Consider the following 21,081-nt stretch of genomic DNA (forward strand, 5'->3'; position numbering starts at 1 on the left):
ACTGATGGTGATGGGCAGGGACTGTTGTTTTAGGCTGCTCATCTTCTGGGTCTTTGAACAACTGGTCCTGATCTCAGGGTTTGTCTACACTTGAAAGTTGCTTCTGATTAAGGCCTGGTGCGAATTTAAAGCACAATAGCTCTTTCTGAATAATGCCATGTGTGGACACACTTATTCTGGAATCAGGAATAACTCCATGTGTAGACAAGCCTTCAGTTTACACTTGGGAGTGACTAAACTAAAGCAAGTGAGCCCTTTAGGACTAAGCGAAAGAGGTGCAGTCTAGTAACATGAGCACAGGCCTGTGAACAAGGTACTCCTGGGTTCAAATCCAAAGTCAGCTCTGTCAGTGACTCACGGTATGTCCAGGAAGGACAAATCCCTTAACCTCTACCTCAATTTCTCCATCTATAAAATGGAGGGTTGTGGGAATTAATATTTGCAAAGAGCCTGTAGTTGAAAATCACTGCACAAGTATTATGCATTACTATTAAGCCCCATTAACAAGTAGGAGGTCTGACTGAATCACATCATTGCGCCGGATGTATGCATGTGGCACCTACATAAACTGATCTGTGCATGTATTCCAGTGCAAAAATCACTCACTTCAGCTAGCAGGGGAAACAAACCATAGCTGCTCTAAGGTCTCTTGACGAATCGCCAAATTCTCTGAATCACCACCTCCGACACGTTGAAGCCCAGTTTTAAATAGGAAGATGAAAGTAATGAATTGATACAGGTTTCCTGCAATTTCTAACTGTTGCATCACCAGCGAGATAATGTATCTAGTGGTGCCAGGGGAATCAGCTAATACAGCTGTGTAAACTCAGTGTGGGCTGAAGCACCTAAAGCAGTGTGATCATCTCAGTGCTTCCAAATCAAAATAAGTTATCTTGGGAGGCAGCCTTGTTGTTGAGAAACATTAAACCAAACAACTTGGCCCGCAGAGAATAATGGAATTATTTTCATTGAAGTAAGACACTATAAAATTAACCTTTATCACTGCTCTTTGAGCACTCTGGACAGCACGACTTAGAGCTTGTCTACCCAGAGAACTTAGACCAGTTTAACTTAAATCAGTTCAGTTAAACTAGTGCAACTTTTGGGTCCGGACTCTCAGTTTAAAACTGATTATATTAGTTCAGCTTGTGCCTGCAAATTTACAGATGCTTTTACAGATGCAAGCTCAACTGATATAAGCTAGGCTTAACCAACGAACGGATGCATGGCTACTCACAAAGCAGCACAGTTTAACTAAAATCAGTAAATAATCATATTAACTGTGTGTAATAATACACACACACACAAATAAATAAAATTAAATTGCACGTTAATTTATATCAGTATAATTTTGTGCTAGACTAGACTTTAGGAAGGATCTAGCTGAATGCCTAGGGCCAGATCAGCAGCAGCTGCCAATTACTGTAGCTTCATGGACTTCAACATAGATACCCTGAGTTACATCAGCTAAGGATCCACTCCCTCATTTGTTATTCAAGGCTCAATTATTTGGTATTCTGCAGCAGAAAGCACAGCCATGAACTGACGGAAGGGACAAGCATTATGGTTGTCATGCAAAGGCATTGTGGGCTTCAACAGAGCTCTGGGCATCAATTCATTTAGGAAAAGGGTTAATGGCAGCAACTGTGGAATTACTTCCCAGCTAAGCTCGGAAAGTTTTTGGGAGTCACTGAACAAACAGTGAAATCCTTTTTGTTTTTGTTTTTTTTTTTAAAAAACCAAACCAAACCCAAACTTGCCCTCTGCTATTTTCCATTTGAACAGACACATTTTGTTTTCACACATCTAAACCAGACACTAATAAATAATTCACTTTAAAAAAACCCCATGTATTATAAACGTAAAACACCATGTTTATAATATGCCATCTGCTACCAGTTTGGTGGGGGGTGTGTGCGCACGCGTGCGAGAGCGTGTGTGTGAGCATGCATGTTTTAACTTTAACACATACACAGAATTATGTAAAAGGGCACCACACCAAGGAAATTTAGGTCCCCAAATTTAGACTGTTTAAAAAAAAAAAAAAAAAAGACTATGGCTACTATTAGTGACATATCGTTAAAAAAATTAGTGTAAAGATCAGAAAAGAGCATAATGAACTCCAGTGGTTAGAAGCTGAAACTAGACAAATTTAGACTTGAAATAAGATGAAAAATTGTAACAATGAGGGTAATTAACCACAGGAACAACTTACCAAGAGACATGTTGGTGAATTCTTCATCGTTTTAAGTCTTGAAAACAAGACTGGATATATTTTTAAAAGCTACAGTATAGCTCACACAGAAGTTACGGACTTTATGCAAAAATTATTTGGTAAGATTCTTTGGCCTGTGTTATGCAGGATGTCAAACTAGATGGCTATAAATGGTTCCTTTTAGCCTTAAAATGTACCAATTACTGTAAACGAATAATTATCAAGGTAAATATCTCATTTACACTAGTGTAAATTTGGAATCACTCCATTGATTTAAGCAGCATTATCTGGATTAAAACCAATGAGAAAGTAGAATCTGGCTCTGATTGGACAGGGTTTTAACATTTCTCTGCAGTGTTTTGAACCCAAACAACAGCACTCTGCTAGCACATCATTCCCGGAAAGAGAAGCTGAACAGAAACTAGTTCAGTGCTGCTAACTCTCACATTTTAATTTCAAATCTTGTGATGTTTTGGTATTTCTCTTCAAGCCCCAGCTCCTGGAATCTTGTGATTACATGCAAATCCCAGCTTTTATTTAAAAAGCGAAGTTTCTAGCCCTTGTTGTTACAGAGAAAAAGCTTGAAAATCAGATGTTAAAAATGAAGCCAATTCCGCCCCCCCCAACACCCCAAAACAAACAACCACCCCCCAAACTTAGAAACCTAAACACTACACTGTACATACAATTCCCCCCGGGGGAAAAACAAACCACACATGACCGTTAGTCATGTTGTTTAATGCGTGACTGGACAGTGCTCGACGAGGGTGGTATTAAAATCCACACAGCATGGAACAGAATAGAAAATGTGACTTGGGTGAACCCTAAAGAACTGAAAACCAGAAAACAAACACAAAGAACTCATTTATTTATTTATTTATTGAAATCTTGTGATTTTAGGGGCCTGACTTGTCACTTTTGAACACATGCGGCTGGCAATATGTGCTAATGCAAACCAGGCAGTCTGTTTTCATTGGCTAAACTCAATGAAATGCAAAGAAGTCAACAGCTACCGCAAATGATAAAAATTAACTTAGACCTTAATGCTGCAGTTGTATTTTCATGGGCAGATTCCTGCACACATGCAGCACAATGGGGATTCTTCCCCCACCCCACCCACCAATAACTTCACCCGCATGGATCCTATTGCAGGATCAGGGCCTAAGATTTTAATTTTTTCTCCCAAGTTTAACAACATAAAGTGTTAGCAGCAGCACAGATAAGGACAAGAGAGTTCTGGATGAGCAACTGGAGACACCTTAAAGGGGCTTGATTTTCAGAAAGTGCTGAGCACTCAACCCTTTTGAAAATGAGCCGCATTAGGGTGTTTCCAGTTGAACCACCAAAAACAGAAGCACCCAAAACCACGAGCCACTTTTGAAAACCTTGGCTGTGAATTTTGACAATGTCCCGAATAACCAGATTTTATTTTAAATCAAAAATTCCAAAACCCGGGGTTGTGGTTTTTCTCCTGTGTTTTTCTCCAAGTGCGAGCAGCATGATTGATGGGATATCCCACCAGCTCGAAAGCTGCATTTCAGAATACTGCCAGGCAGCCCCGCCTTTTGGAATCACTGACGGTCCCCCTTCCAATTAATCAAATTCACATACTGATTAACTGCATGATTCATGTCTCTTGTTAGGTGCATTCTGAAACAAATAAGGCTGTATTTCAAGGCAACTGGCTTACTGGTTAAAATAAATACCTTCCAAAATTCTATTTTCAAGTAGCTGAACCTTTTCCACCTTTACAACTAATTCAAACTTCCTTCAAATTATTTTTCTAAGTAATATAACAATTTGTTTTTCATTAGAGCTTGTCAAAGCCGGGCTTCGGTTTATTTTGAGAGAAACCAGCACTCTCTAGAAACTGTTTAGTACAATTTGAATGATGCCCAAAGGGGTTATTGCAGCCACAATCAAAATAGAGTTTATAGCACTGGGTAGGGGTGACACTTTATTTAATGATTTTTTTAAAAAAAAAGAACTCTGAATCAGAAGCTAATTAAACGCACTCCTATGGCTAACAGTAAGTGTTTCTAAGTCACTCTGACTACTGCAAAATGAAAGAACTTAACTTGTTGCTAACTAATACCAGACACCAGTACAGGAGTAATGCTATTTACCCAATTTGGGGTGGTATGAGCTGGTATTCTTGTGTCTGGTATGGAAGCCTCTCCCTGTAATAGTTATCAGGCTGTATGTGAAATCAGCTATAGAAATGTTGAAATTGTTTGGATTCTTTAACTTAAACCGGATTGCTTTTGATTAGGTTGGTATTTAATGTAAAATGGCTAAACTGCAACAGAAATTCCACACTAACTCCTTTGACTTCAAGTTTCTTTTGCTTGTTTTGGTTGACCAAGGCAATGCAGGCACTGGTGAGCCCTGTGAATTCAAGGACACGTGGAACAGTCACAGTGCAGGGTCAGACTAAACTGAAGTGGGTGTCCTCCTTGAGTTCTGGCAGCCGTGTTCCAACGCTGGGTAAGCCAGTATTACTGCGGACTCAGCAACAGCCACAGGGATCTTGCAGTTGTGAGCACTGTTATTAATCTTAGTAGAGCAATCCCAGCCTTCATTGCCCCCCCCACCAACATCCCTCACCCGGGCCCCAAATTCTGGGCCACATTGAAAGCCATTATTTGTGCTGGTGAATTCGGCTGCATGGCAGTTTTCCGCAGAAATGTTTCCCCACCCATTACAGCTCCCCTCCACCTCCCAACGTGGAAACTCATGAAAAACTCATGATGAAAGCCCCCCACCAATTATTATTATTATTTTACAAAAATGATTCTCTCCCCCCATCCACCCATTTTCCTCAAAAATCTTCACAGGACAATGATCATTCGCAGCCAGCTTGACTGCTGAGCACTTATTCAAACGGCCCCAATAGGCTAAATGGAACTACTCCCGTGAGTAAGTGTTCCCCGGTGTGAGTAAAAGGCTCCTTTACCAGTCCTTTGATCCTAGATGTAAATCTGGAGTAACCCTATACTCCAGTGTAAGTGAGATCAGAATCTAACCCTAGGGCACTGGATCCAGAATTAATGTCTGAACTTTCTTTTATGGCCTCACTCACAGCAGTCTGACACTGGTGTAACCCCAGATACTCCTAATTTACACCAGCATAAGCTCAACATATCGAATTTATGACAAGTAAAAACAAATACTGGATCCAGGTACTTTCTATAGAAGAGGGGCTGTTGAACGCTGTTTAATTATTCTTTTCCTTTTCTCCTGGCGGCTGCTGTGACCTCTGCTGGCTCCTAAGTTAGCAACACAATATGTTGCAGTTGTGACACTGCAGCATGACTTAATTTGTGTGTATGTGGCTAGACAGCCAGTTTGTCCCTGTATTCTCATACGCAAACACAGAAATAAGTGACGAGCTAGGTGAGGGGCAGGCCTGTGCGACCTGCGGTTTGCCCGGGCGATTTAGAAGGGCCCAGGGTGCCCAGCCCCTGGGCCCTTTTAAATCGTCCACACCCCAGGGCAATTGCCCCTTTTACCCCCCACTGTCAGCGGGCCTGGGGAGGGGTTTGCTGAGGTGGGCACCTGTCCATTTTCAGCATTTGGACAAAAGATGGTCAAAATATGTATTTTATTTTCTGCAAACAATTTTGAAGAAAATGAAAGTGAAAAATCATAAAAAAAAAATCTGTTTTCATCAAAATTTCTTTGGTTTGGGCCAAATAAAAGGTGATTTTTTTTTTTTTGGCAAAAATTTGAAAAAAAACCCCCGTCAAAATCATCATCTACAAAAACCTGACCAGCTCTAACCTAGATACACATAAGAACATGAGAACAGCTATACCGGGTCAGACCAAAAGTCCATCCAGCCCAGTATTCTGTCTTCTGACAGTGGCCAGTGCTGGGTGCTCCAGAGCCCTGTTGCTGCCCCCATTGCACACATATAAAATCATCAAGTGTTCCATCCCCTGTTGCTCACTCCCAGCTTCTGGCAAACATTCCTGCCCCTCCTGGCTAATAGCCATTGATGGACCTATCCTCCATGAATTTATCTAGTTCTTTTTTGAATCCTGTTATGGTCTTGGCCTTCACAACATCCCCTGGCAAGGAGTTCCACAGGTTGATGGCGCATTGTGTGAAGAAATATTTCCTTTTATTTATACTTCCAAGAGCATATAACATCTAGGTTGGTTGGATGACTCGTCTGTCGTGCTCAGCTGCTAAACTGAGATGTGCAGTGCATCCAAATGTGTAGGCCTCATTTCTGAGGCTGGGCCTCCTTCTTGCCCACAAACACGTCCCTGAATTTTACTACCCCACAGTGGGTATGTTCTTTGGTAAAGTCACACACCAATCTCCAGAGTGTATTTTGATTCTTAGTGTCCCGTCCTCCCGTGAGAGTCCCACAATGAGTCACAAGACTTACTTTCTCCTTTACAGCTGCTTGCACAAAGGGTTGGGGATGGTGACGGTGCCTTGAGGACTGAGGAATGGTTTTTCTAGATACTCCATATCAGAACGAATATTGGCTTCTGAGGATTTAATAGTTGACCCTCACAAGGCTTGGAAGCCTGCTTTGTTTGCACGGTAGCTTCTCCTTTATATACATGGTCCCTACCCTCCCAAGGCCCATCCGATTCCCACTGTGATCAATGGCCAAACTTCCACAGGAAGCAGGACCGACGCACGGTGCTTACAAGGAATTGTCAGCGACTCAATGAATTTATCATTTTATGTTGTTTAAGGCCCTTTAATTTTGTCTCTTTAAACTGTGGGCCCAAGTCTGATCTCAAACCAGCATAACCTAGAGTAACTCCTTTGACATCAATGTATCTAGACAGAGTGAGATCGGACCTAGGGTTCAGAGGTTGGGATTTTCAAAAGACGACAGGAAGATCATTGCCCAAATCCTATTCCCTATATCCCTTAGGCTGCTTTGAAAATCCCGGCCTGTCTCTCTATTGCTGCGTTACTGAGAACTGTGCCACGGAAGTTAATTATCCGCCCTGATTTTCCAACATGTCTCTTTGCCCCACTTTCCCTTTATTATTATTATTTTTGTTCTCTTGGGAGACTTCCCACTGCCAACTCTGACACACGCCACCCTGCTGTAACCATCCCCACCCTTCCCACTCTGGCAGCTGAAACCTGCTGGCACTGCTAATCCGACGCTACCTGCCAGTGCAGAGGGCAAGGTGGCTTTTCCTTTACTTCTTGGCTTTCCTCTCGCTTCCCCTCATGAACTCACTTGCCAAATGGTGTAATTTTACAGCCTGGCTCAAGGAGCCAAGAAATAAATTTGCTGGTGTAGGTTGTGCTTTGGACATTGTCAGAAACATGCAACCTCAGGGTTTTCGGAGCCAGCTGCAAAGAACAGCGAGACACCCACAAAGTAGCTAGTATGTGTTTTTTCCCCCCTCTCAGATTTCACCCATGGACGCCTGTTCTAGACCTCCACATGCTGCTGTGGGTGGTTGTAAGCGAACGCACACGGAGGAAAGAGAAACTCAAGGGAAAGAGAATGGAGAGGAAAAATGCAATACTTCCAAAGAGAGACAGGAGGCAGCATGGCCTCCTAGATAGAAGAACTGAACAGAACCAGTAGAAACAGGTTCTGGTTCTGCCACTGATCTGTTGTGCAACCATGCTCAAGTCACTTCCCCACTCTGTGTTTCTCCTCCCCATCCACCATCCTTGTCTGTTTTGTTTGCTTAGACTGTAAAATCTTCAGAGCAAGGACTCTCTCACTGTGATGTGCTTGTATGCAGCTAAGTACAACTGGGCCCTGATCTCAGCTGTGGCTCCAGAAGCTGCTGAAATACTGCTGCTAGGATGAACAACAACCACCACCATGACTTTGGGTCTGACTTCCCCTGAACTTGGGTGTATTTTGGTTCCAGATCTATGCTCTGAGGCTCAGGCCCCATCTCTGTTTAAGAACCAGCAGACTGCTCTCCTCAGACACAATGGGCGAGAACCACTTATTAAAACCATCATCAAAACACGTTAGCCAACCACCTTTAATTGGAGGCTGCAGATTTTACCCACAACAGTGTGAACATGTGTCTGTCTGATTCACTGATCACTGTGGTTTCTAGGTACCAAACATGGGTTTGCCAGAAGTTCAAAAAGTTTGGGGTACAGGATTTCCCCAAGTTTATCTATTTTGAATAAGTATCAGGTTTAAAAAGGGCATGCCCATTTGGGCATGTTCACCAGAAGCAGGGACTAGTATCATTATTTATAGGACAGTAATTGTCTAAAAATCCCAACCTGGATGCCCCATATAACGAGAGCTGTAAAAACAAAATGAGAGACACGGTCCTGGCTCCAAAGAGTTTTTTTTCATAGAGTCATAGATTCCAAGGCCTGAAGGGATCACTGTGATCATCTTGTCTTAACACAGACTATATAGAACAGGGGTCGGCAACCTTTCAGAAGTGGTGTGCCGAGTCTTCATTTATTCACTCTAATTTAAGGTTTCGTGTGCCAGTAAGACATTTGAACGTTTTTAGAAGGTCTCTTTCTATAAGTCTATAATATATAACTAAACTATTGTTGTATATAAAGTAAATAAGGTTTTTAAAATGTTTAAGAAGCTTCATTTAAAATTAAATTAAAATGCAGAGCCCCCGGGACCAGTGGCCAGGACCCGGACAGTGTGAGTGCCATGGAAAATCAGCTCGCGTGCCATAGGTTGCCTACCCCTGCTATAGAACATCCCCAAAAGAATTCCTAGATCAGATCTTTTAGAAAAACATCCTATCTTGATTATCACTAAGAGAGAATCCACCATCACCCTTGGTAAGTTGTTACAATGGTTAATTACTCTCACTTTTAAAAATGTACACCTTATTTCCAGTCTGAATTGTCTAGCTTCAACTTCCAGCCATTGGATCATGTTATACCTTTCTTTGCTAGATTGAAGAGCCCATTATTAAATATTTGTTCCCCATGTAGGTATTTATAGATTGTAATCAAGTCACCCCCGAACCATCTCTTTGTTAAGTTTTCCAACCAGTTGTGCACCCACCTTATAGTTGGTTCATCTAGGCCAGAGGCTCTCAACCTTTCCAGATCACTGTACCCCTTTCAGGAGTCTGATTTGTCTTGTGTACCCCCAAGTTTTACCTCACTTAAAAACGACTTGCTTACAAAATCAGACATAAAAATAGAAGTGTCACTATTACTGAAAAATTGCTTGCTTTTTCATTTTTACCGTATCATTATAAAACAAATCAACTGAAATACAAATATTGTACTTCCATTTCAGTGTCTAGTATATAGAGCAGTAGAAACATATATACATAGTCTGTATGAAATTTTACTAACTTTGCTAGTGCGTCTTATGTAGCCTGTTGTAAAACTAGACAAGCATCTAGATGAGTTGGTGTACCCTCTGGAAGACTCTGCATACCCTCAGGGGTACATGTACCACTGATTAAGGCTATATTTCCCTAATTTGTTTATGAGATGGTCACGTGAGACAGCATCAAAAGCCTTACTAAAGTCAAGGTATATCACATCTACTGCTTCCCTCCCACTCAGAAGGCTTGTTACCCTATCAAAAGAAGTTATTAGGTTGGTGTGATGTGATTTGTTCTTGACAAAACCATGCTGACTGCTACTTATCACCTTATTAACTTCTAGATGCTTACAAATTGATTGATTGATTATTTGCACCATTATCTTTCTGGGTACTGAAGTTAGCTGACTGGTCTATAATATATAGATGGAGCTTCTTGACCCTCTCTCTATAAGGCATGTTTTCTCATTGTCTAATCATTCTCTTGGCTCTTCTCTGAACACGCCCCACTATATCAACATCCTTCTTGAACTGTGTACACCAGAACCGGGCACAGTATTGCAGCAGCAATTGCACCCGTGCCAAACCTAGAGATAAACTAACTGGTCTACTCCCCCTTGAGAGTCTCCTGTTTATGCGTCCGAGGATTGCATTAGCTATTACGGCAACGGCGTTGCACTGGGTGCTCATGTTCAGCTGATTATTCAACAACCCTCCCCCGCAAATCTTTCTCAGAGTCCCTGTTTTCCAGTATACAGTCCCCCCTTTGTTCCTAGATGTACACATTTACATTCAGATCATTTGCTTGTGCCCAGTTTACCAAGCGATCCAGATCGCTCCGTATCAGTGACCTGTCCTGTTCATTATTTAACACTCCCGATTTTTCTGTCATCTGCAAACTTTGTGCAGTCTAAACAGAGAAGATAAAGGCTGGGAGAGGAAACAGAGGCACAGCGACTTGCCGAAGTTCACACAACAGGTCAGTAGCAGAGATGGGAATAGAACTGAGGTCTCCTGATGGCCAGTCTAGTGCCCTATCCACTGGACCACGCTATCTCCAGTGGCCGTTCTCTTGTCCCCTGTGAAGTATCCCAGTGAATACGGTACAGAATCCAAACAGCAGTCTCAGAATGTTCATGCGGATCCACAAAGAGCATCTTTAGCAGGCCCCTGAAGAGTTCTAAAGACTCAATGCTCATTTGTGAGCACAGATTAAACTCACTCAGGCTTCTTCTGAGTGCTCCGTGGCTCAATCTGACGTCAAATCCTGACAGAAGCTGAAAAGAATCTCCCTTTCTGCCCAGCAGAGAATAGGGGTGCAGTTTGATAGTCTGCTTAAGCCAGCCCCCAGAACTGGAGCAGTCTGGATAAGGCTGGAGGTTCATTGGCAGGAAGAATGCAGGCCCAGCACTGGAAGAACGGAGGATGCTGCAGCTGCAGACTGAGGAACCGACTCAGGTGTGTGGGGACCAGGACTGCAGAGGCAGGGGGCGCTGCAGGTCAGAGCTGAGCTACACCGGCAAGGCCGTGCTGGGGAAAGAAGTGAGAAGCTTGCACGGTATCTGCCCATCGTGTGCCCGGGTCACATTCATACGGAATTCCCACTTGAATCTCCAATATATAAAATATTAATTATATGAGAACTTGGCTGTGTTATTAAATCTGTGGAAATGAACACATGACATGTGGATCATGGGAACATGGCCAGAGGCGAGGGCTCTTGGGATGCTGCTCTACATCGCACTGCAGAGTGAACGCCTGTTGCGACAGCGCTGTCAAGCAATGATGGTCACAAATGCTGCATACAAAATCATACGGCAATATATGAACACTCCATCCATGCCGCTCAGCTGTAGTTACTAAGCTATGGAAAGTCTGATACAAGCTCTCCCAGAGTCGGAATCACACGGCCCCAAAGCTTTGATTCCACAACAATCTCTTTGAGGGTTAAAGTGTATTATCTTGGAGTTTTAGGGTTTAAACTGCAATCAATCAAGGGATCAGAATGGCCTTTTTCAATCTCTTTCCCAGCATCAGGGAATCATTGGCACTTATGGACATGGACACACACGAGACGTAGCCAGCTGTAGCGGGACATGCATGCCAAGCTGTGAAAGAGAGTCTGCCAGCAGAGGCACCTGGCCCCTTGGCAGACACTGTGCACAGCTGTGTTAGTGGCTCAAGAGCTGCTTCTGAGCCTGCCCTGGGGATAAAAGGCTGGTGGGGGCTGGCTGGGCTGCTCCGAAATCTTGGGTGACATTTTCTCTTGACTCACCTTTGGGCTCTGGGCACTATTATCTGACTGCGAGTATCTCTGTGTGCAGATGCTTACAAGAACTACACCCACAAATGTAAACCTCAAAGCCTTTTTCTTGGCAATTTGGTGTTTAATAATGATGAGTAATGATTTTTCTAATGGGAACCAGCCAGCATTCATCTCACTCATCGCTTGCTTTTTAAACCGTGGTCTGTTTACACTAAGAAGTTTCTGACAATTGTCTGACGTGTTGGGGAGTGTCGTGTTCTGAGGTGCGATTCAGGCCAGTGAGAGGCTGCGTCACTGCTTATCCTGTAACCCTGGTCCCGTAAAACACTCAGCTGCTATAGCTTCCTGCCTGGACGCTCCCAGCCAGCATCCAAACATACACTAGGTGCCTGCGTTTTGAGCAACTCTAACTTCAGCTGCCTGCTTGTTCACCTCAGCCACACACTGGTCTCCACCCGCTTTGGTTACTCCTAGCCAAGTGACCCCAACACACCCCCAAAGTCCCAAGTTTTCCCCAAACCATCTGCCCTGAAACATGCTGGAACCATCAGAGAAGTAATAATGTCCATTGCTCCTTTAAAGAGAAGAAGGCTTGTTGTTTTAACTGGAGATATCATCACGTCAAGGCAAACAAAGTATGGGGTTGATTTAGAATAAAAATAAAACAAGTTTGTTTAATCAAAAAGAGAGGTTTTATGGGAGCTCAGGTATAAGAGGTAAAAGATAGAAATGGTTACAAGCAATTAAAATTGAAAAACACTTTCTAGTGACCAAAGACTTAACAAAACTACAGTCCTGGTTTAAGGTCAGATTCTTACCACACTTCCTTCTACAAAGATGGCTGACCACTCCCTTTGTCAAAATCTCCCACAAATCCAAAGGGCTTGGTTCCTTTGTTGTCTTAGGCAAGAGATCACTTGGGGTTCTTTGCCTGTCTCTTTCATGGTCCACTGAACTTTTGAAACGTATCTTTTTCAAAGACCAGTGTCCCTGCTGTTGGGAAAGATGCTATGGAGTCTGATGGAGAAGGTTCCATGCTGGTTTCTTCCCCTCTGGGGCTTTCTACAATGCAAACTGATCTGTCCCTGTAGCCGCTGATATGCCAGTGAACAGCCACCTGTCTGTGATTGCCATTGCACTTGGATCGAGGTGCTGGCCTTTCCTCTGTCTGGAAAATGCCTGTTTACCCAGTCCCTAGACTTGTCTGGTTCAAACACATTTTAGACCCATATTGCCTTCACATTTGCAGTCCTTTGGGCGTTTACCACATATACACCACACAGGAACTGTAATGATCAGTGTGTTATTGGCTTTCCAATGATAACTCACACGACACCGACTAGACACAGATTATGTCATAAGTGAATTGGGGCACACTGAACTGGTCAGGCAAGCTGAAACTCACTACCTGATACCAGTGAGCCCCGTGCCCTCTGGAAACCAGCCAGAGAGTGAAATAAGAGACAGCTTTAGTTAAAGGGACATTTGTCAAGGTGGATGGGCCAAAAATTTACTCCGGAAAACACACCCAAGGCAGTAAAAATACACACCCAACATCATCATTATCTGCAGTTACAAGGCTGAAGCATTCTTAAAATCTTAGCTCTCTGGTTGGTTGGCTCAGACCCATGGGGTTTCGTGAAGATGGTAGGTGTGAAGCACAGGTCTTCACTCTTCCTACCTGGTTCAAGTTCTCTGAGCCTGCTGGGCAGGCTGGTGTCTAGCACACACAATTCCCATCAATTTCAACTTCCCTGACTTGCTCACATGAACAATGCCACGACAAGGAAGGGTTGGTGCTGTATCTATGCATGTGATGCATTTCCAAGAAACAATCAGGGACAGGACCTAGGTTTGCTGTCTTGTCCCCCAGCCCAGCCTCTGGGTTTTAAGCCTGATACAGCCCCTGGTTTCAGAAGGGAAGAAACCTCTCAATTATGGTGGGGTGGATATTTTGAAAGAAAAAAACATTTTTTAGCGGGAGGGATGAGAGGAGGGTGAAATCTGGGGCCAGCCAACACGGTCAGTTTCTCTTTAAATGCAGTGCATATATATCACAACAAATATCTGCACAACAGAAGAGGAAAAATGAGCATATTATATATCTATATTTACAAGAGTCACTGCGTATGTTTCATTCATGTTTAGACAGATCTGCTGCATAGCTTCCCCACAATAGGTCACCCACAGGTATCCTATGTCTTGCAAATGATAAGTACACAATACAGCATAACTGGACTGTAATTCTGTCATCGAGTCATACCCTGTGAGCGTAGTCCTCCACTCTGTTGGGATCACACGCTCCTTACCGTCTCCCTATCAGGATTGGCAATGATGGAAGCCTCTTCCCTAAACCTTTTCATTACAGTGTGAAATAGTCAGAGGAATAATTCGCACAGGTTTTGGGGGGACTCCCGACAAAGCAATATTCTCCAGGCCGGTTGGAATCTGGAAAAATACACTTACGCAGCCTAGCCACCATGACTCCAATAACAATTATAAAATGTCCAATAAAACTTGCATGTAATGTCAATTCAAATCTTGAAAAACAGAATTAAGTGGTATATCAACATGAAACTTTATGGCTTCCTTTGCAGAGCAGAAGTATTGTCAATAAAAGTCATTCTGAATGAAGGAAAGGGGCAGTAAATATTAAATAAACAGGTTTTTGTTGAAATGCTATAAAGGCTCCAGGGTTGCTTATTACACTGAGACCCTTTTTCCCTCGCAGACGCCCCTTGTGATAGAAATAGGTCAGTAATGGCAAGCTATCAATAAAGTGCCAACTAAACGGCGGGTAGATGGCCGCACTTACATTATGTCATTACCAGTCTTTATTGTACGTACCTTTCTTTTTCAGATCCCAGTGGCTCCCCTTTTTAAATTTTGTAGCATACAAATGGTTGCATTGCCCATTAGGGGGTCATCTGAGAAGTTGCTAGCCCGTTTTCTGGCTCTGTCAGGAAGGCTGAATTTAGAATGGTTGTCTTCAGGTTTGGTTCTGGCTGTCGAGTGGGCAGCATTCGTTTTCTTTGCTGCGATGCTCAGCATTAGTTTTACATGTAAGAGGACTCCAAATATACAGTAAGCCAGAGCCAGCAAAGGGATAATGCAGAGATATTTGTGCATCTTTTTGTTCGTGGGGGATGGCTGGGAGGAGGGATTTGAATGACAAAATGTTTTTTTCCTCAAAGCAATGCAAAACATTGAAATCTTGGCAGCAAAACTTCAAAACCAAACACAATTTACTTGGTTTAGGGTTTTGTTATAAATGCAAAACTCAGTTCAGGTTCGAATATGGGCCCAGAATTGAATGAACTTGTGGTTTTGCAGGAAATCCAAGTACACGGCTCACCACTCTGCATATGGTTCCAGTCCAAAGCTGGGGGCAGCCCATCTGTCACAACTGAACAAATGCATGCATCCCAACTGAACAAAACCATCACACACCCTTGCAACGCAAAGCTGCTACTCCAGCTCCTATCAACTGCCCAGTGGTTGAATTTTAACAGCCAATCTAGCGCTAATGATTGAATATCAATACTTAGGAGAACTGACACATGAGAGATTTCTAGCACAATCCATTACTTAAGAAGAGCTGGTTTTCTATCAATACTCTGTATTAAGAGCTACTTAGTAAACCTTTAGTGTTTACCACATTAGTAAAATGAACCGTACTTAACTGAAAATTTCCTCTTTTCAAGCAATAAGGCCCATAGATCTCTTACATTTTTTCCAGGACTGGGCCCTTAAACTGTAATTTAGGAAGAGTTGAGGAGAATGACACTATGCTCCAAAGCAGGTGGTGTTGATTTCTCAGCAAGCATTATAGTGCTCGGGTACTGAAGTAATAGGCACCTTAGAAATACCATAGCTATGTAGATGGATTCTGAAATTATTCTTTCTAGCACACTGAAGAATACACTGCAGCAGCCACAGAATATCTGACTTAATCACATAAATCTGACTGACGCTACCGTAACACACTAAGGTTAAAAACAAGAGAAGGAATTCCGAAGAGTTGCCTAGAGTTGCTATATATTTGCACAACACCATGTGACAGGATATCACTCTTAAATAATAATCAACACCTGGACAAAAGGCATGAGAGGCAGCTAACAATCTCTTCATCCTCCTAGAGTTATCAGCGTCGTCATCTTTATAACAATCACGCTTCAACAGGAATATTGACTAGTTCTGTATGGGGCTACTGCTGGGCATACAGTGTGGAGTGAGATGTATCTGGGCACTAAGTTCTTACGGATCAAAGACTCCGGTGTGGATCAGATTTATTTTTTAAAGTGGGATCTTGGATTGTTCCAGTACAGAGCCAATCAAATGGTAAACAAATCAATTTCTAACGCACTATACCACGTCCTGGTCTTGGCTCCCATTTGCCGGTGATTGTAGCATAGAAGAGAGACTTCATAAGGCATCAAATGGCATCAAAAATGTAATAACTCTAGCACCACAAGGTGTGTAAAGAGAGCAAACAGGCTACATGTGCTGTGGTACCTAGTTGTGACAGAATGTGATTGGGAAGGCGGGATATTTCATCACAAACTCAAAATTCCCTTGCTTTCATGCCGGTCAGCATTATTGTGGTTTGCCCAGTCAGTTTATAAGTTGTTCTCCAGTTTATATATCACACGTATTTGCAAAAGCGCTCTCAGCTACAGTATATGAGCTTCCCAACGCTGAAGAGACACTGAACAGAGAGTATTTAACAAAACCTGGAAGTTGGGCCTGAGAATCAGAATGGCTGGAGTTTAATGAAAAAGCACTTGAGGGAAAAGATTCAGATGTGAATTAGCAAAGAAACAGTCTGTGATTTTCAGTTTTTTGAATTTTTCATGGATTGCCTTATTACATTAAACATTTGTATTTTCAAAATAAAGTGATCAGAGTTGATATCACAGAAAAATGAAACAAACTTTTCGAACCATGACAAACAGGTTACATTTTTCCATGAACATTTGTCGATATTCTTCAAAGAACAGAAAATTTTGAAAACAAATTAAATGTTTTTCATAAAAAAAAAAAATCTATTTTGATAACTAGCAAAATTTCATCCACCTCCATCAATTGGGGTCCTGGCCTCGTCAGCGTTTCATTTGAATCCCTATGCTAATCGTGTCCTCTCTGCCCAAAAGATTTCTAATTGGTCCAAGTGTGATGTAGATAAATCTGTAGGGAATGCACTGACATCAGGTACTCACGGCCAGTAGCTCACCAAAGAGCCAGTGATTTTGAATAACCATTAATCTGGGCTGGGTTCAGACTAGGAACCTAACCCAAGTCATCCAATTCCCCTGCCGTTTTTGTTCGTGTATTTCCCTAGACCTCGTACAGTCATGCTACAACACACATGAAAATAGGGGGAGGCTTCCAGAGTCTTTCAAAGGCCCCCAGAGACCACTCACTAAGCCAGGACGCTAATAAGGCAAAAGCAGGCAAGTCTCACCTGGAAGAGAATCTGTGAAATGCCGTGAATGATGCACATGCGACGTCCCATGAAGATAAAAAATGGCACCACCAGCTTGATGAAGTGATTGCTTAACGCCTCAGACTGGTGAAACCACCATGGTGACCGGTGCATGTAATAGGCTAGTGGGCTGGGTACTGGCTGAGTCTGAAAGAGTAAAGAAAAGGTGTCATGTAGCAATGAGTCCCCTCCACATCCACTACCATTACTAACAGAGTTGGTTAAACATACTTTGTTGAAACTTTCTATAGGAAACGACCTCCCTCCCTCCCCCAAAATGAAAATTTTTGAAGACCATTTCCTTTTCAGTCCAAATTTTGCATTTTCTTGCTGTAAAACCCAAAACTGGGGAAGAAAAAAAAAATCAAAACAAGTGGTTAAGTATCATAAAAGAGGTGATACCGCTAGAGAAACAAAGGGAAAAAGGGGGGTGATGAGTTCCTCACCGTCACGCCACTCAGTCGGTCAGAGAACCAGGAAGAGAAAGGAACTCAGGTCTTCTGATTCAGAGGCGGGCTCGATTTCAATATGTTTACAATCTAACTAAGTGCTTCCAAATGCGGGGTGTCACTTTAAGATGCTCGTGTTTGCACCAAATTATTTATATGTCAACCTGAATTTTTTCTTTGACATGGGGAAGTTTTCTACGCAGTGCAATAAACCTGCTTATCCTACCACCTAGGCTAAAACGAACTCATGTCCGTTAATAACCGCCTCTGATAAAAATGCTACACTTAACTCTTTTTTTTTTAAACAATTCATCTTACCATGTCTAACAAAAGCTCAAATTTATTAGCATTGTTTTAAAATCCTGACAGCAAAAACAATAGCTGAAAATCACAATTTTAATTGAAGGAGACACAACACATCTTTAAATTATTTGTAGCAAAATCAAAAATACAAACAATCCAGGGAAAGTATTGTACTATGCATGGCAATGCCACTGCCAAATCCCACAACCATTGTAATTCCCTATTAGCAAAGCTGGAATTAATAAAGCTGTTGCTTTATCTGGGTTTGAGGCTGTTGTAACCCCCCCAGGACAAGAGACCGCATCCTTCCTTCCTTTGACACCGGGACAGGATGGAGCAATCGGAGGGGTCAAGGAACGCTGCCAAGTCCTGTACAACAAGGGGGCAGAGGGTCATGGTGTTCATACATCCTGGTTCAGCAAGATGATCGGTTTGAAATGCCACTGGGGGCCCTTCGACCCCCTCCCCCCCACTTGGGAACTGTTTTAAATTAATCTGGATGTTTGATTCTTCACAAGCAATCCCCAGTACTTCAGAGAGATTCATCAAGGGTTTTTTCCACCTTGCCTCCAAAACTGCAAGGCAATACATTTCCCTTTAGAAAGGACAGCTTGGGGGGGAAGGACGGGGAGGGAGAGAGAGGACACGTTAAACCAAAACCAAAGTGGATAAAGTGTCAGTTTTACAGTTGCATCTGACGAAGTGAGCTGTAGCTCACGAAAGCTTATGCTCAAATAAATTTGTTAGTCTCTAAGGTGCCACAAGTACTCCTTTTCTTTTTGCGGATACAGACTAACACGGCTGCTACTCTGAAACCAGTTTTACAGGGTGTAATTTTACCCAGCAAAACTGGGGAATGGAAAAGTGGGTCGAAGGCCTGCAAATAATCATCTGAAATTAAAAGAGACAAAGGTAGGTAAAGGTGGCAAACACCCTCACCCCTCTTCCTCCCTGATAAAGGAGTCTTGCCATTGTATCTTGCGGTTGGCGTGCTGTGAAGACGTGCATCGATCTCTTCACTCTCTGTACTGCCTCACTTTCTGCAAGGACCAGAAGTGAAACTACTTGGATCCTTGAGAAAGGCAGCCAGTGTGGGGCGCATCAAACTCAGGCGTTGAGAAATTTATTCTCAAGGGATTGCCAGACCACAGAGGTTCTGTTCATCCTCTTCTGTGCAGAGAAGTAGCCGAGTCTCTGAAGCTCCCCCTTCTGTAGGGGAAGGAAAAGCAAATAGGAGAAGAGTCCCATGCAAAACTGCGACCATCTGAGAGATTGTCTACACTACGGAGCCTTTGCTGGTATAGTTCTACTGGCACAGTGGAAACATCGTGAATACTGGCAAAAGGACTTCTGCCAGCCCAGCCACGTTAGCTCTCTGAACGACATTAGCCGTGCCAACGAAAGCACTCTTCTATTGGTACAGTTGTGCCTACTCTGAGTTTTTCACATTGAGCTGATACAGCTAAGCTTGCAAAACTTTGTAATGTAGACCCAGCCTGAGTCACGGCTTACAGCAGTGGTTCTCGACTAGGGGTACCCCTGGGGGTACATCAACTCATCTAGATATTTGCCGAGTTTTACAAGGGGTAGCATAAAAAGCACGAGTGAACTCAGTACAAACTAAAATTTCATATAGACAATGACTTGTTTATACGGCTCTATAGACTATACACTGAAATGCAAGTACAATATTTATATTCCAATTGATTTATTTTCCAATGATATGATAAAAATGAGAAAGTCAGCAATTGTTCAGTAATAGTGCGCTGGGACACGTCTGCGTTTTTATGTCTGATTTTGTAAGCAAGTTGTTTTTAAGTGAGGTATAACTTGGGGGTATGCAAGAAAAACCAGACTCCTGAAAGGGGTACAGTAGTCCAGAAAGGTTGAGAGCCCCTGGCTTAGAGAGACATTTGTACCTGTGTTTGGGGACAGCCCAGACTCCATGGATGGATTTGCTGATATTTATCCCAACTCCTGATGACACTAAGTGGTGAGCAGCTATATTCATTATCAATAATCCTCATCCCGGAATAGAAACAAGAGAAAAAGAGAACAGATGCAGCTTAGCAATTTGTCATGGGGTCAGTAACGCAGGGTCATGTTAGCCCAGTACTTTTTCCTTCCTGTTTTCAATATCTATACACAGATGTTGGTAGATGAGAGACGGTGCAACAGGCGAGATGAGTCAAATAAGTCCCCGACCCAAGGGACCTACGTTCTAATGCATCAGCAGCAGCATCACAAACCATACTTGGCTCCTTGGAGGATTTGTCGATGGAGGGAAAGAAGTGTTTTTGATGGGAAACGGTTTTAGGCATATGGAGCCTATCAAGACATTATCAATAATGTAACCTTCCTCTCCAACACTGTAGCCATCGCTCAAAACCATAAATCTTGTGTAACTAAAATATGGTAAGTAAAAGGAAAGTGTGTGTATGTGTGTGTGTGTGTGTGTGTGAGAGTGTGAGAGTGAGAGAGAAATTCGTTAAAAGATAGGTGAGGAGAAGAGAGGGAGCAAAAGAAGAGAAAAGCCCAAGGGAGCGCATTGTGTGTGTGTGTTCCTTCGAAATGCATTCCATATGGTTGTGGAACAAGGGTGTAGCGCTATGCAGCTTTCCCAGTGAGAACCGAGTGTTTACTCAGGAAAGGGTGTTGAGGCAAAAGTCGCGTTCCAGAGCAAGTCGGAGACAGAGCAACTCTGACACGCAGGCACCTGCATCGCTGGGAAATTTCTCTCTGTTTTCCTTATGTGTTCAAGTCAACAGCTGCCAACTGGAGCTTGGGGTGGCTTCTCCCTCCGCCTCCTTCACATCCCCCCAAGCACTCCACCTGTGGAATGCCCACTGGTATAGTCGAGGTTGGGTGAAGGTACATGGAGCACATGCTGGCATTTAAGAGGAAAACCTGCAAAACTGCATAACTCTGGCATGCTGAGCGCTTTCCTAGCACAATTGTTTCCTGTGAAAACATCTCTGCTGTGTCATGAATAAGCATCAGTGTCAAAACCATGGGAAGAGGGAAACATTCCATCATCTTTTTAAGAGGGTTTAGTTTGGGGGTGTTATTAAACCTTCAACTCCA

General features: G+C 42.9%; 1 protein-coding gene across 2 annotated transcripts in view; it reads right to left on the bottom strand.

The window, feature by feature from the left end:
- Positions 1–21,081, bottom strand: part of LMF1 (lipase maturation factor 1) — a 349,579-nt gene that overhangs the window by 84,711 nt on the left and 243,787 nt on the right. For both annotated transcript variants that reach the window (XM_073361771.1, XM_073361772.1), the window contains one exon: positions 17,225–17,392. In XM_073361771.1, the coding sequence (XP_073217872.1) occupies positions 17,225–17,392 (168 nt within the window). The remainder of the gene's footprint in view (positions 1–17,224; positions 17,393–21,081) is intronic.

The sequence above is a fragment of the Lepidochelys kempii genome, chromosome 10 (assembly GCF_965140265.1).
Source record: "Lepidochelys kempii isolate rLepKem1 chromosome 10, rLepKem1.hap2, whole genome shotgun sequence".
Lineage (NCBI taxonomy): Eukaryota > Metazoa > Chordata > Testudines > Cheloniidae > Lepidochelys > Lepidochelys kempii.